The 14009-nt window shown below is 42.0% G+C and overlaps 1 protein-coding gene across 4 annotated transcripts in view; it reads right to left on the reverse strand.

The window, feature by feature from the left end:
• The window catches only part of cnot10 (CCR4-NOT transcription complex, subunit 10), a 32145-nt gene that overhangs the window by 7680 nt on the left and 10456 nt on the right, over positions 1-14009 (reverse strand). For all 4 annotated transcript variants that reach the window (XM_076737441.1, XM_076737440.1, XM_076737443.1 and 1 more), the window contains exons 11-13: positions 12858-12979; positions 11478-11657; positions 9885-9965 (exon numbers count right to left, since the gene is read on the reverse strand). In XM_076737441.1, coding sequence (XP_076593556.1) covers positions 9885-9965; positions 11478-11657; positions 12858-12979 — 383 coding nt within the window. The remainder of the gene's footprint in view (positions 1-9884; positions 9966-11477; positions 11658-12857; positions 12980-14009) is intronic.

Raw genomic sequence — 14009 nt, forward strand, 5'->3', positions numbered from 1 at the left:
ATGTAAACTGGTGGGTAAAGCTCAGGAAGTGAGCACCTGCCACCAATTGAAGACGGTCTAAATTATGACATTGTTAACGCCACAGTCCTTCGTGCTTATGAGTTAGTGCCAGAAGCGTGTAGGCAAATGTTTAGAAAATGTGACAAAACTGCCACCCAAACTTATGTAGCATACGCGAGGGAGAAAAAGGTTTTGTTTGACAAATGGTGTCAGGCCAGTAAAGTTCAAACTTTTGATAACTTGCGCGAGCTCATGTTGACGGAGGAATTTAAGAATGTGCTTCCTGAGAAAATTGTGATTTACTTGAATGAACAGAAAACTACATGTCTTGCTGACGCCGCTGTGTTAGCAGATGAATTCGCTCTGACACACAAAAATGTTTTCTCTCCAATTGTTCGTCGTGATCCGGTCGCGCTGACCGAAAAATTAGATCCCCCAAAAGCAATTGCCGCAACACTGTTGCTGTCTTGGCAGCTACGGACACCCACGAGTGTTTTTACTGCCACGAGCAGGGACATCTGATCGGCTCTTGTCCAGTTTTGAAACGAAAAGAGCAAACCAAAAGTGCCAAAACTCCATCACCAATCGGTTTAATCCAAACCAAAACATCCTCCACGCAAAGCACACTGGCAGAACCGAAAAAAACAAATTGACGCAGATTTTGGCGTGGGGTGTAAAAATGTGTGTTGTGCGTGCACCTTTGCATTTTGTACATTTGACTTCAAATCTGGTGTCAGGCAAATTCAAAACTGTCGTAAGGCCACAGCTACCGATAACTGGGGTTGATTTGATCCTCGGGAATGATTTGGCTGGTGGAAAAGTTTACCCTCTGCCCGAGGTAATTGAAAAACTGTGCGCGGATGTGTGTGTTTCTGACCTGGCTGGGCCAGATGCATTGCCCCTATTCCTTGTGTGTGCCATCACTCATGCTCAGGCACGGAAACTTGGTGACTTGGTAGACCTTAGTGACTCTTTCATGGGTTCCCCTGATCCAACAAGCACCTAGTCAGAATGAAAAGAAAACACATCTGTCTCTTTTGAGCTTTTGAGAGAACCTTACTTACTTACTCAGTAAACAAAGAACAACTGATTGCAGCTAAGAGATCCGTCATTAGCTTGTCTCATTGTTTTTCTCTGATAGAAAAACCCAAGGGTGAAGAGTCTGTGTCCTACCGCCTTGATGAAGGGGTCCTAATGTGCCACTGGTCTCCTGGCTCTGGTTTTACACACGAGTCTGTGTGCCAAATTATAGTCCCACAACCGTTCCGTTCTCAAGTGCTGAGTTTAGCTCATGACCATTGCATGTCCGGCCACTTAGGAACTAAGAAAACATATAATTGTGTCCTCCGTTTATTCTTCTTGCCTGGACTTAAATTTGATGTTGTGAAATTCTGTCGTTTGTGTGACACTTGTCAAGTCTCCGGTAAACCGAATCAGGTGATTCCCTCTGCTCCGCTGAAGCCAATCCCTGTTGTCGGTGAACCATTCGAGCATGTTATTATGGACTGTATTGGTCCTCTTCCTAAAACAAAGTCTGGTAATCAGTACATCCTCTCAGTAATGTGTGTCACTACACGTTACCCTGAGGCTGTTCCTTGCGCACTTTGAAATCCCGTGCCATTGTGAAAACGTGATTTATTCAAATTTGGATGTGTATCTAGAGCATCTTTCTGATTCCGCCCGGTCTGACATTCGTGTTCTCATTGGAGAACATTCGATTCTGTTCGGTGATATTCCCTCTCAAACTAATGTACTGGAAAATGACATTGACGTGGGAAATCACAAACCCATTAAACAGCATGCGTATTGTGTTCTTTCGGCGAAACGCACCGTGATGAAGCAGGAGGTTAAGTATTTCCTTGACCACGGTATCGCCGTCCTGAGCTGTAGCTCTTGGAGCTCCCCTTCGCTTCTCGTGCCAAAATCTGATCAGACCCCGCGTTTCTGTAATGATTACCGCAAGGTTAATGCCGTTACCAAGCCAGACTCATTCCCGCTACCCCTAATGGATGACTGTGTCGATCATGTGGGCTCCTTCAGGGCTATTGGCAGGTCCCAATGACTTAACGTGCAACCGAAATCAGCACCTTTGTCACTCCCGATCATTTGTTGTAGTAGACAGTCATGCCATTTGGGTTGCAAATCGCACCAGCCACTTTCCAGTGGTTGCTGAATACTGTTCTGTGTGAGGTCAGAAGTTGTGAAGTCTACCTCGATGACATAGTAGCCTGTTCATCAACATGGACTGAAGATATGAAAACACTCCATGAGATTTTTGAACATTTGCATGCTACCTCTCTGACACTCAACCTTGTTTGGTAAGGCTGTCGTCACCTACTTGGGTAAGAAAGAAGGTCAAGGCCAAGTTTGCCCAGTTATGGCCAAGGTAAGGGCCATTGTTGATTTTCCGGCTCCCCAGATGCATCACGAGCTTCGCCGTTTATTGCGGATGGCCGGGTACTACCGGGAATTCTGTAAAAACTTTTCTGATGTTGTTGCTTCGCTTACTACCTTAGCAAGTCCCAAGTTCCCATTTCAGTGGTCAGAAACACAGGGATAAATACAGGTATATTCTTGAGCAAAACCTGTTTCAGTCTGCCTGTGATTTGAAACTAGGACAGAGGTTCACATTCCAGCAGGACAATGACCCAAAGCGTACTGCTAAAGCAACACTTGAGTGGTTTAAGGGGAAACATTTGAATGTGTTGGAATGGCCTAGACAAAGTCCAGACCTCAATCCAATTGAGAATCTGTAGTCAGACTTGAAGATTGCTGTTCACAAGCAAAAACCATCCAACATGAAGGAGCTGTTGCAGCTATTCAGGTGCACAAATCCAACACACCTCTCCAGCATCCCACAGCAGTTTACAATGACTTGATTACCTGCTGGGGGGCATGGTTATCTTACAATTGTTTGTTCACTGATGGGTTTTTTTTGTGTATGTGTGTGATTCAACAGAAAAGTAAAACAAATGTAGCAACCAGAACTCAACTCTGTCTTCCTAAAAAATGAATAACATCATGCATCATTTAGTGCCGAAACCCGGGAAAGAGGAAATGAAGAGATGAAAGGTCTTATCAGATGTATGACAAGAACGAAGACCGGTAAGAATGGCTGACTGTCTAAGAAAGAAAAGAGCTTCAATCCATGCTTCTACAACCAAGATACTAAGGAAAGTGGATGATGAACTTAGTAAAGAAGCAGCGGATAATGATTTGCTTGAGTAGCTTATGGAACAGCTGATGTTAAAAGAAGAATGTTTGGCTAAAATTGATAGAAATCGAGGAACAAACAAAGACGGATGACTTGGATGATGAAGTGACTAGAGTCATGGAATATAAGAAACACATAATAAAAAGAAAAACTAAAATAAGAACAGCGCTCAGGAGAGTGCAGGGGGATACAGCCTCTGTGACATCTTGTGAATCAAACGCTGTGCGCCATAATGTGAGATTGCCTAAACTTGTCATTGATAAATATACAGGAGATATCAGCGACTGGCAGTATTCTTGGGGACAGTTTGAGACAGCTGTGCATCAAAATCCCAACCTAACAAAAATGGACAAGTTCAGTTACTTGAGGTCATATCTCATGGGGCGGCTGCAAATGTGGTCGCAGAAATGCCATCCAACTGTTACATAACAGGTTTGTCCGAACGGATCTTGTTATTAATGCCCATATGACCAAGCTTCTTAATCTTAATCCTGTTAAAAATTCCAGTCCTCCAATATTTATATGATAACTGTGAAATACAGATCCGTAGCTTGGCCTCTATGGGAATTGTTTCTGACATATGTGGCAGTTTACTGTGCCCCATTTTGATGAAACTTATACAGGAGGAGATGACTTTGGAGTTTAGCCAACAAAAGGATGAAGATGATGTCTGGAAAGTTGAGGAACTGATGAATTTCATTCAGAAAGAAGTAGACAGCCAAGAGTGCACGTCTAACTTGACCCAGAGCGCAAAAGAGCGCACCGGTATGGAACGAGACAAAAAGACTCGGTGCATGGGAAATGCGCACAAAACGACCAAATATGATGACAGCTTCTGCTCTTCAGATTAAGACAGACAAGTGTGTCTTTTGTGAGAAATATGATCATATGTCCAAGCGGTGCGATGAAATGTCTGAAAAAAGAGAAAAGTTGAAAAAAAACACGGAAGATGCTTTCTGTGTTTTGGAACTCAACATGTCGCCAAGGACTGTCGAACAAAAGGCATTTCTTGTGAAAACTTTAACAGACTTCACCACAAAGCTCTTTGTTCCTATGATGGAAATGGATTGACAAACAAAATTGAGACATCAGATACAGAGATTTCTGTTTCACCCAGTGAATCAAAGCAAGAGACAGTCTTACTCCAAACTGCAACGGTGTGGACTGAGACTCCAGAGAAAAGACAACTCACCCGCTGTCTATTAGATGGAGGGAGTCAGCGCAGCTTTGTGCGTCAAAATATCTCTCGTGCACTTAACCTCTCTAAAATAGGTGAAAAGACTCTGAGACTACACACGTTTGGCTTGAGTAAACCAAAGCAGGTAACTTGCAATAAAGTCAAGCTAACATTGAGTAACATAAGAAATGGCCAAGGTGTAGAAATACATGTTCCTTGTGTGTGTCTTCCAATTATGATGTAGCTAAAAGACGCTTTGATCAGCTTATAGAGAAGTTACAAAATCGTGTGCCACTTTTTGATAAATATCGAGAGGTAATTCAAGATTATGTCAGCCAAGGCATAGTAGAACGTGTGGAAAACACTGTTTCTGACAATCCTGTCTATTATCTTCCACTCATTCATTAATGAGGAATGTTTAACCACTAAACTTCGTTTAGTCTTTGACGCATCCTCCCATGTTTCGGACTGTCTATCTTTAAATGACTGCTTAATGACTGCCCCTAACCTGAATCCTGAGTTACTCAGTATACTGTTAAAATTCAGACTACACAGAGTGGCATTTATGGCTGAAATTACCAAAGCATTTTTGCAGATTTCCATTAGAGAGAAAGGGAGTTATTGGAGCAGATCAATTATAGTGACCTCAACAGAGTGTTACATGTGACTGCCTGGATTAAAAGACTCATTTACAATCTTAAAGAGAAAACAAAACGTACACGAGCATTGACAGCTGAGGAAATCTCTGATGCAGAGCTGTATTGGATTCAGGTAACCCAGAGGAAAAGTTTCTTTCATGAAATCTCTTGGATAAACACAAGCCAAGAAATTTCCATCCAGTCTAAAATCCACCCTCTCAACCCTTTTTTGGATGATCAAGGGATTTTAAGAGTTGGAGGCAGATTACAGATGGCTAATTTGAAATTCAAACAAAAGCATCCCTGCATTCTTCCCTCTGCTGATAAATTCTGATAGTGAGAAAATGCCACCAACAAGTAATGCATTCGGGTCTGCAAGACACTCTTAACCAAGTGAGAGAGAGATTCTGGATACTAAAAGGAAGGCAACTGACAAAAAGAACTGTAAAAGCTTGTTTACTCTGCCTTAAACATAAGGCAAAACCTCAGCAGATTTCAGCTCCTTTATCTGAGTCTCGAGTTGAAGAATCTCCTCCCTTTGAAAACACAGGTGTGGTTTTTGCTGGACCCTAATACTGAAAGTCACAAGTAGTGATGTGTCGGTCATGAAAGAAACGGCTGTTAGAGCCGGCTCTTTGAAGTGAATGATCGGAACTGGCTCCTGCCTGGGAGCCAGAGCGGGAGCCACTTTGGGGTTTTTTTGTTTTGTTTTTTTCTCGACTTTTTTTCTGTTCAAGCTGCACGTGATTGGTCAACTACATGATGCGTAGTGGCTTCTGTGTGTATGCACTGAGCAGGAGGGGGAGGGGTGGGTGTTACACACACACAGAGCCGCGACAGAGACAAAACGCTGGAAAAGTGAGAAAAAAACTGAGCGCAGGAAATGCAGTAAAATTTACAAACGTATGAAGCATGTTTTGTACATAAGTAATTAATTTTACACATAATTTTACATTATTTTGGTAATAAATTAATTTAAGCAACAAAAAATCTGAGGAGCCACTTGGGAGTCGAAAGAGCCGGCTCTTTCAAGAGAGCCGAGCCGTGAGAACCGGCTCTCTAGAAAGCGCTGGAATTCCAATCACTAGGCACAAGTAGGGGTGGGCGGTATAAACGGTATACGGTAGAAACGATATAAATTTGGCCAACAGCAGAGATGGGAGCTATGTCCCTTCAGAGGACATAGCCTACGCGGTCTCCGGAGGCCACGGCTTCGGAGGCTCCTCCGTCGACCGCATCAACTATCGGTAAATGGGACGGTCTAGCCTTCGGAGCATTTCCTGATTGCGTCACGACGTCATAACTTTTTCCCTCCCAACCCGGGAAAAACACACGTACGGGGTGCAGAGACGCGCCCGTACAGCTCCTATCGCTTGTAAGAGGAGCGAAATGTAGCCTATTATACAACTTACGAGAACAAATTCAAATTCACAACAAATTCACCTGATGTGAATATCTTCACAGTTACAATGAGATATTAGTTGACATCCGAGCTTGTAACATTTGTAAGTGAAGGGTTTTAATAAGGCTAACGTTAACTGAGCTCCTCATACCAACAGGTCACCATTGTTTAAAAAAAAAAAAAAAAAAAAAAAAAAATCGGTGCGCAAAGTATCTTGGGATATGGGAGGCCGCGAAGGGTAGTAGCGATGCATCCTCCGAATACAGGGAAAAGGAGGACGCATTTGTCGGCTGCATTTGGAGGAGCCTTCGAATTTGGACGAATGGCCTACCGCGACAGCGCATGTTGATGATGTCATCAAGCTGCGCCTGCTTTGGTTGAAAGTATGGCAGCCGCTGCAAGCACGGAGCTTTCACTGGAGGAGGTGCTCATAAAGAAGACCGGTGCAACGTCGGACATATGGACCTGGTTTGGGTTTAATGAGTCAGGTGTTGAGCAGAAAAACATAATCTGCAAAATATGCCGGGCGACAGTAATAGCGCAGAGAGGGAATACAAGTAATTTGTTTTATCACCGCAAAGCGAAGCACGTTTTGGATTACGAAGAAAACTAAAAACTGCGCCCTACACAAACGCCCAGTCAGTCAAGTGGAAAGAAAAACGGTGGCCCTTCACACCAGCAGACTGACATGTTCCAAGCATTTTCTAAAGGCACCCCGTATGACAAACAGAATTGGCAGTGGATTGATAGAATAAATGCCATTACCGCGTACCTGTGTAAGGACATGGTGTCGTTTCTTACAGTGGAGAAAAGCGGCTTTCAGAATATGATTAAGACGCTCGATCCAAGTTACGAGTTACCTAGCCGCAAGCACTTTAGCCAAACTGAAATGCTCTAACTGTGACAGTCCGCGAGCAAGTGGAGAAGGAACTCCGGAGCATAAAACACTATGCAACTAGTTCAAATATCTGCAGCTTTATTTTTGTGCAATATAAATAAGTTATCAGGAAGAAATGTAATGTTTGTTTTTTTACATTTTGCACTTTATCTTAAACAATTTAGAATTTTGTGTTTTACTAACATTTTACTTGTATTTTTTTTTTTTAATTTAAAATATCTTCATCTTTATTTATGTTATTTGAGCATTTTGTGTTACATTGTTTGGAGAAAGACCCGTTACACACCTTAAATATTACCTGAAAGGTTTTGTATTTTTTTTTAATTAAGTTTTGCACAGTAAATGTTCGCATTCTATACTTATTGGAAGTGTGTTTATTCTGCTGCAATGTATCTGGTATGTGAGTATGTTCAGAAACAGTTATTTTGACATATATAGACAGAAGAAAAGAATATATCGGAAAAAGGTGGCTTGCTCCCTCCGGGTTGGGGGAGAGATCCTGCCTCAAGTGGAGGAGTTTAAGTATCATGGGATCTTGTTCACGAGTGAGGGAAGAAGGGAGCGTGAGATTGACAGGCGGATCGGTGCAGCGGCAGCAGTAATGCGGTCGCTGTATCGGTCCGTCGTGGTGAAGAAGGAGCTGAGCCGAAAGGCGAAGCTCTCGATTTACCGGTCAATCTACGTTCCTACCCTCACCTATGGTCATGAACTTTGGGTCATGACCGAAAGAACGAGGTCCCGGATACAAGCGGCTGAAATGAGTTTCCTCCGTAGGGTGGTGGGGCACTCCCTTAGAGATAGGGTGAGGAGCTCTGTCACCCGGGAGGAGCTCAGAGTAGAGTCGCTGCTCCTCCACATCGAGAGGAGTCAGCTGAGGTGGCTCGGGCATCTCTACCGGATGCCCCCTGGACGCCTCCCTAGGGAGGTGTTCCAGGCATGCCCCACCGGGAGGAGGTCCCAGGGAAGACCCAGGACACGCTGGAGTGACTATGTCGCTCGGCTGGCCTGGGAATGCCTCGGGGTCCCCCCGGATGAGCTGGAGGAAGTGTCCGGGGAGAGGGAAGTTTGGGCGTCCCTGCTTAGACTGCTGCCCCAGCGACCCGGCCCCGGATAAGCGGGTGGAAATGGATGGATGGATGGATGGATGGATATATATCATTACTGCATATGCTTAAAATTATACCGCAATATAGATTTTAGACCATATTGCCCAGCCCTAGTCACAAGACAAAGTTTATATTGACCTTTTCACCTGTGCAGAAACCCGTGCTATCCATTTGGAATTAGTGTCTGATATGACCACAGAGAAATTCCTATTGGCTTTTCGACGATTTGTGTCACGAAGAGGACTTTGTAAAATTATATATTTAGACAATGCAAAGACTTTCAAACGAGGTAATGTGGAACTGAGTGTGTTGTGGAATTCTCTGTCATCTAAAGAAATCCAGGAATTCTTTGCAGGAAAGCGAATATCCTGGAAATTCATTGTGGAAAAAGCCGCTTGGAGGGGTGGAATGTGGGAGAGACTGGTATACTCAGTGAAAACCTGCTTGCGTGAAGTGATTGGTAAGGCATCTATGCATTATGAAGAAATTGAAACCATTCTGACAGAAGTTGAAGCTGTGGTTAATTCTCGTCCAATTACTTTCACCCACACAAGCAGTGAAGAACCTGTCCTACTATCACCTTCCCACTTTTTGATTGGTCAGCGTCGGACAGCGCTCCCTCCAGCTGTCAACATAACATCAGTGAACCTGATGTGAACAAAACCCAGTTGGTAAAACAGTGGAGATACAGACAACAGATTGTGAAAATGTTCTGGTATCGAAAAGAATATCTTATGGAACTGAGATCTACACATCTCTCATCTACTGTAAAGAGACCTTCTGACTTGAAGACTGGAGATGTTGTGTTAATCAGCAAGGATAAGCTGCCTAAGTATCTTTGGAAAATTGGCCGCATCATAGAAGTTTACATGGGGAGGGGATGGAAAAGTTCGCTCTTGCCTACTCTGAGAAGACCTGTACAACTGCTTTACCCTCTTGAACTTTATTACAGATGAGTTGACAGGAGTAACTCTCATCGGCCGGGAGTGTGTTGCAGCTATTCAGGTGCACAAATCCAACGCACCTCTCCAGCATCCTGCAGCAGTTTACAATGAATTGATTACCTGCTGGGGGGCGTGGTTATTTTACAAATGTTTGTTCATTAATGTTTTTGTGTGATTCAACAGAAAAGTAAAACAAATGTAGCAAGCAGAAATCAACTCTGTCTTCCTTAAAAAATGAATAACGTCATGCAACAGGAGCTGGAGCAGTTTTGCCTTGAGGACTGGGCAAAAATCCCAGTGGCAAATGTGGCAAGTTCATAGAAACTTACCCAAAGCGACTTGCAGTTGTAATTGCTGCAAAAGTTGGCTCTACAAAGTACACCCTACTGATAACTGTACCAAACTCTGGGTTCCACAGGTTATTTTATGTTCCTAAACAATGATGGATGTGTCAGTTGAACTAACGAGAGAAGAGAAAATGAGAAGAGATGAGAGGTCTCGTTACCTTAGGTTTTCTACCTCCTGTTTACGGAGAGGAGATGATGGAGCTGCAGACAAGGACTTATCAGCCTCCTGACCTTTCCCACTGCAAAACACACAAAATTTGACTCCGGTTTAAGCATTGCTACCAGTGTACTTGCACTGGAAAAAAGGACATACAGCTCAACAAGGGCAAAAAACACAAACAACAAAACGGAGCAATAAGTTGTGCAAAACACATGCACGCAGTCTAGGCCGGACACCTTCCTGATCTTCTGTCTCTTGAAGAGGTGAAACACATCCTTTTCACAGATCCTGAGTAGTAGTGGGGTGACACAGGGGAGAGGTGAGACTGGTGCAGGGGGTGTAAATGGTTATTTAATGTCCAAAGCAGGGTTGGTGATATTGATGGTATTGATGTGCCTATCAAACCTACAACAAAGTGCATTCAGGTCATCAGCTAGTTGATGACTCTTTGCTACTTCAATCTCCTTAGAGTGTTTCTGGCTTGGTTCTATAGGAGTCTGTGTCTGTGTACTGTTGTATGTGCAGACAGTTTTAGTTGGTACACACAAGTCCTCACAAAAACTTGTGTAAGATGTCACATCGTCAGTAAGTTCATCCAGATGTTGCAGCAGCCTCAAAAACACGCCACTGCAGTCAAAGCAGGCCTGTGGTTCCAGCTTTGGTCCATCTTTTCACAGTCTTAAATACAAGCTTAGCAGATTTCAATTTCTGCCTGTAGGTTGGAAGGAGATGGACCACACAGTGATCAGAGAGGCCTGAGGCTGCACAGGGGACAGAGCGATATGTGTCCTTTAATGCTGTGTGACAGTGCAGTGTATTACTGTCCCTTGTGGGACACTTGTGCTCTGTCTGTATTTTGGCAGTTTGTGGCTGAGGTTTGCTCTTTTGAAGTCCCCAAGAACAATGAGCAGAGAGTCGGGATGTTTCTGCTCTCCATTAGCCATCTGGTCAGCCAGGTGTCGTAAAGCCTCACTAGCACAGGCCTGAGGTGGGATGTAAACACCAACCAGAATAAATGAGAACTGCTGTGGTGAATTAAAGGGTTTACATTTTGTAAATATGGTATCTAGGTGAGGGCGGCACGATTTCTTCAACACTGTGACATCTGTACACCAATCTTTGTTAATGTAGTTAATGTAGAAGTAAATTCCACCTCCCCTGGTTTTCCGCAAGAGCTCTGTTAGGTCGTCTGCTCAGAAAAGTGAAAACCAGGTAGATGTAACGCAGTGTCTGGTGTGTGCTCACTGAGCTTGAGTAATCCCAAGGGTTGATTTACTTTAACGTAGGATCAGTAATATTTTACTGGCTCTTTGTAGAAATCAACCATATTACAGTGGGATTTCTGATGTTAGTCTTTCCTCTATTGCTTCTGCAATACACAGGATATAGTATACATTTTCAGGTCTTACAGTATCTACTGGGCCAGCTAGTTATTAGTCACTGCTGGTCACTATGAAACCTGATTCTCCATTCCTGCTTTAAAACAACAGCTGAGTGTAGACACAAGTGTGTTTGTTTTGTGTGTGTGAGTCTGTCTGTTCTGTGTGTGTGTGTGTGTGTGTGTGTGTGTGTTTGTTGTGTGTTGTGAGACCTGCATGCATCACTGTTCTCGCTGCCGCTTTCTGTGCTTCCTGATTGACTGGAGGTCTTGGAGCCATTCTCTGTCTTGGCGTCCTGCTGCTGATGTTCAGGCAGCAACAGCATAGCGTTCCTCAGGCAGATGGCTGCAAACTCCATACTGGCTACTGGGATAGCTGCTGACTGGCCCTCGCTGTCCAAACACAAACAAACAAACACAGCTCAGGCTGATTCAAGTCAAGAAAAGCATCAGTTCAACAAAAGGATCAACTACTAGACCTATTCAAAAAGTGACAGAAAACTGAAGATAATAAAAATGAAACTGAAAAGAATAAGTAAACTATTCTAAAGATAACAAGTCAGCAATATAACAATAAGTTCAACACAAGACAGGAACCCCAATCTCTAAGGTGAAAGTTCTTTGCTTGACCCATTCATCTACCATGTCCTGCTCCCTATGCGACTTGGTCATTTTTAAGTCACTTACAATGATGGTCCAGGAGCAACATTAATTATGATGTTGTAGAAACAACACCAAGTTGGTGATATCAGACAAACCATTAACTACTAATTAGATATCAGTCAGTCGGTGGTCCAGTAGATATACAGCAGTTTTACAGATAAAAAGAGTATAAAATGATGTACAAGACATGTAGAATATTTCTGTTGACAAAGTCTTGGATTTGAATATTTCACTCAGTGGAAATATGATATAGCTACAGTGGATATACAGTGACATCCATAGATATCATATAAGAGATATTCTCATACAACAGTTTTCTAATTTTAAAGAAAATGACAACATAGCATAGTAGCGTTTTTTGCTGATCTCAGCTACTACAAATCATGTATATTTTATATGTTTGTCAACATGATGCATTTTTACCCTTTCAGACTTCCATTGTTTTGGACTAATTTCAATTAGCTCACTCTTGAAATCTGCTTGAGTTCATCATAAAAACAAACATTATATAGTTACGGAGAACAACCTGCTGTAAAATCGCATTATAAATCAGTTACGTTTCAACGTGTTGGTACAGTATGTGTATTTGGATCTTTGGACAGAGGCTGTTTTCTCCTGCTTTTGGTCTTTATGCTACACCAGGCTCTCTGACTCCAAGCTCTAACATCATGGTTAATGCACTAACATAAGACTGAAACAGATCTTTTTCCTCTTGGTAAGAAAGCTAGTATTTAACTAGTAAGCCTTTAATTTTAATTTTTTTTTTTCTTTTAATTAAGAAAACCTAGAATAACCCTTAATAGTGGTTACCATGTCAACAACTAGCATGCACTGCACTGTTGCTTTCTGCTGGACCGTTTAAGTCTAAATCAACAGTTTCTCCTGTGCCCTTCACAGTTGGAGGCTGGACTTGAAGGAGTTGACACTGACCTGTAAATAGTATTCTGGGTAGACTGGGATGCCAGAACGATCTTGCGATGGTAACCCTGGCCGACGATAGATTGAACTATACCTTTTTTACAAGGTAAACCTTTGCTCTCCTGCTCCGACCCCTGGAAACATAAACACAGAGACCATGAAATGACTTTATGTGGTTTTCTGTTCATCTTTGTGTTACTTTATAGGAAAAAGCCGTCAATTCAAGGCCACACAATGTAAATGTTCAAACTACGGTTGCACTGATCCACTTTTTTTCCAGGTCCTGATACCTGTATTTTGCTATCTACTGATACTATGTACCGATCCGATACCAGTGTTTAATTAAGAGTTTAATTAATAAGCCGTATGCCTCACTGTGTGGAAGAGACTGGGATTCTTCTTTGAGTAAAACAACCTTGAGCTTAACTTAAACATCGCTCTCCTAACTTTGTAAAACAAAATGTAACAAATAAATAGATATGCATTTACTGAATTCTATATTATTAAAATAAAAATAAAAATAATCATGCACTAGAATTTTGGAAAAAATCTTCAAAATTAACAAGAATTACAATTCAAGTGTAAATCATATAACTGCAGCAACAAAATGGTCAGGAATTAAAATTCCAGTACAAAACAGTACAACTGGATCAAATGAGAACAAAAGATAAATATGAAATCACAAACTAGTACTAGTACAAACAAACTTAATAAATTAAATCACAATTCACAAGTAGTATAAAGTAACTTGGTAAAAACAAAACATTCAAATTAAACAGGAATCAACATGCTTTGTAAATATTTTAAGAAACAGGCACATAGACATAAACATAGAATTGAATTTGATTAATTAATTTAATTTGATCGGATCGAGCTCAAGGTCACTGATACCTGATCCAGCTATTGAGTCAATATCAGACCAATATCTGATATCAGTAGTGTATTGGTGCATCCCTTCTTCAAAGTAACACTGGAGCTGCTGCAAATTATATTAATATCACTGAAGAAAAATCTTGCTAATGGTATTTTGTGTAGAATTACTGGAGCAAAACTATGATCATTATTAGATAATATTCCACATGTATACAACAAATGTATTCAAGGAGTGTAAGGTTGTCTTCCTTAACAAAAGATATCAACACTGACGAACTAAATTAAAAAAAA

The sequence above is a fragment of the Chaetodon auriga genome, chromosome 8 (assembly GCF_051107435.1).
Source record: "Chaetodon auriga isolate fChaAug3 chromosome 8, fChaAug3.hap1, whole genome shotgun sequence".
Classification (NCBI taxonomy): Eukaryota; Metazoa; Chordata; class Actinopteri; order Chaetodontiformes; family Chaetodontidae; genus Chaetodon; species Chaetodon auriga.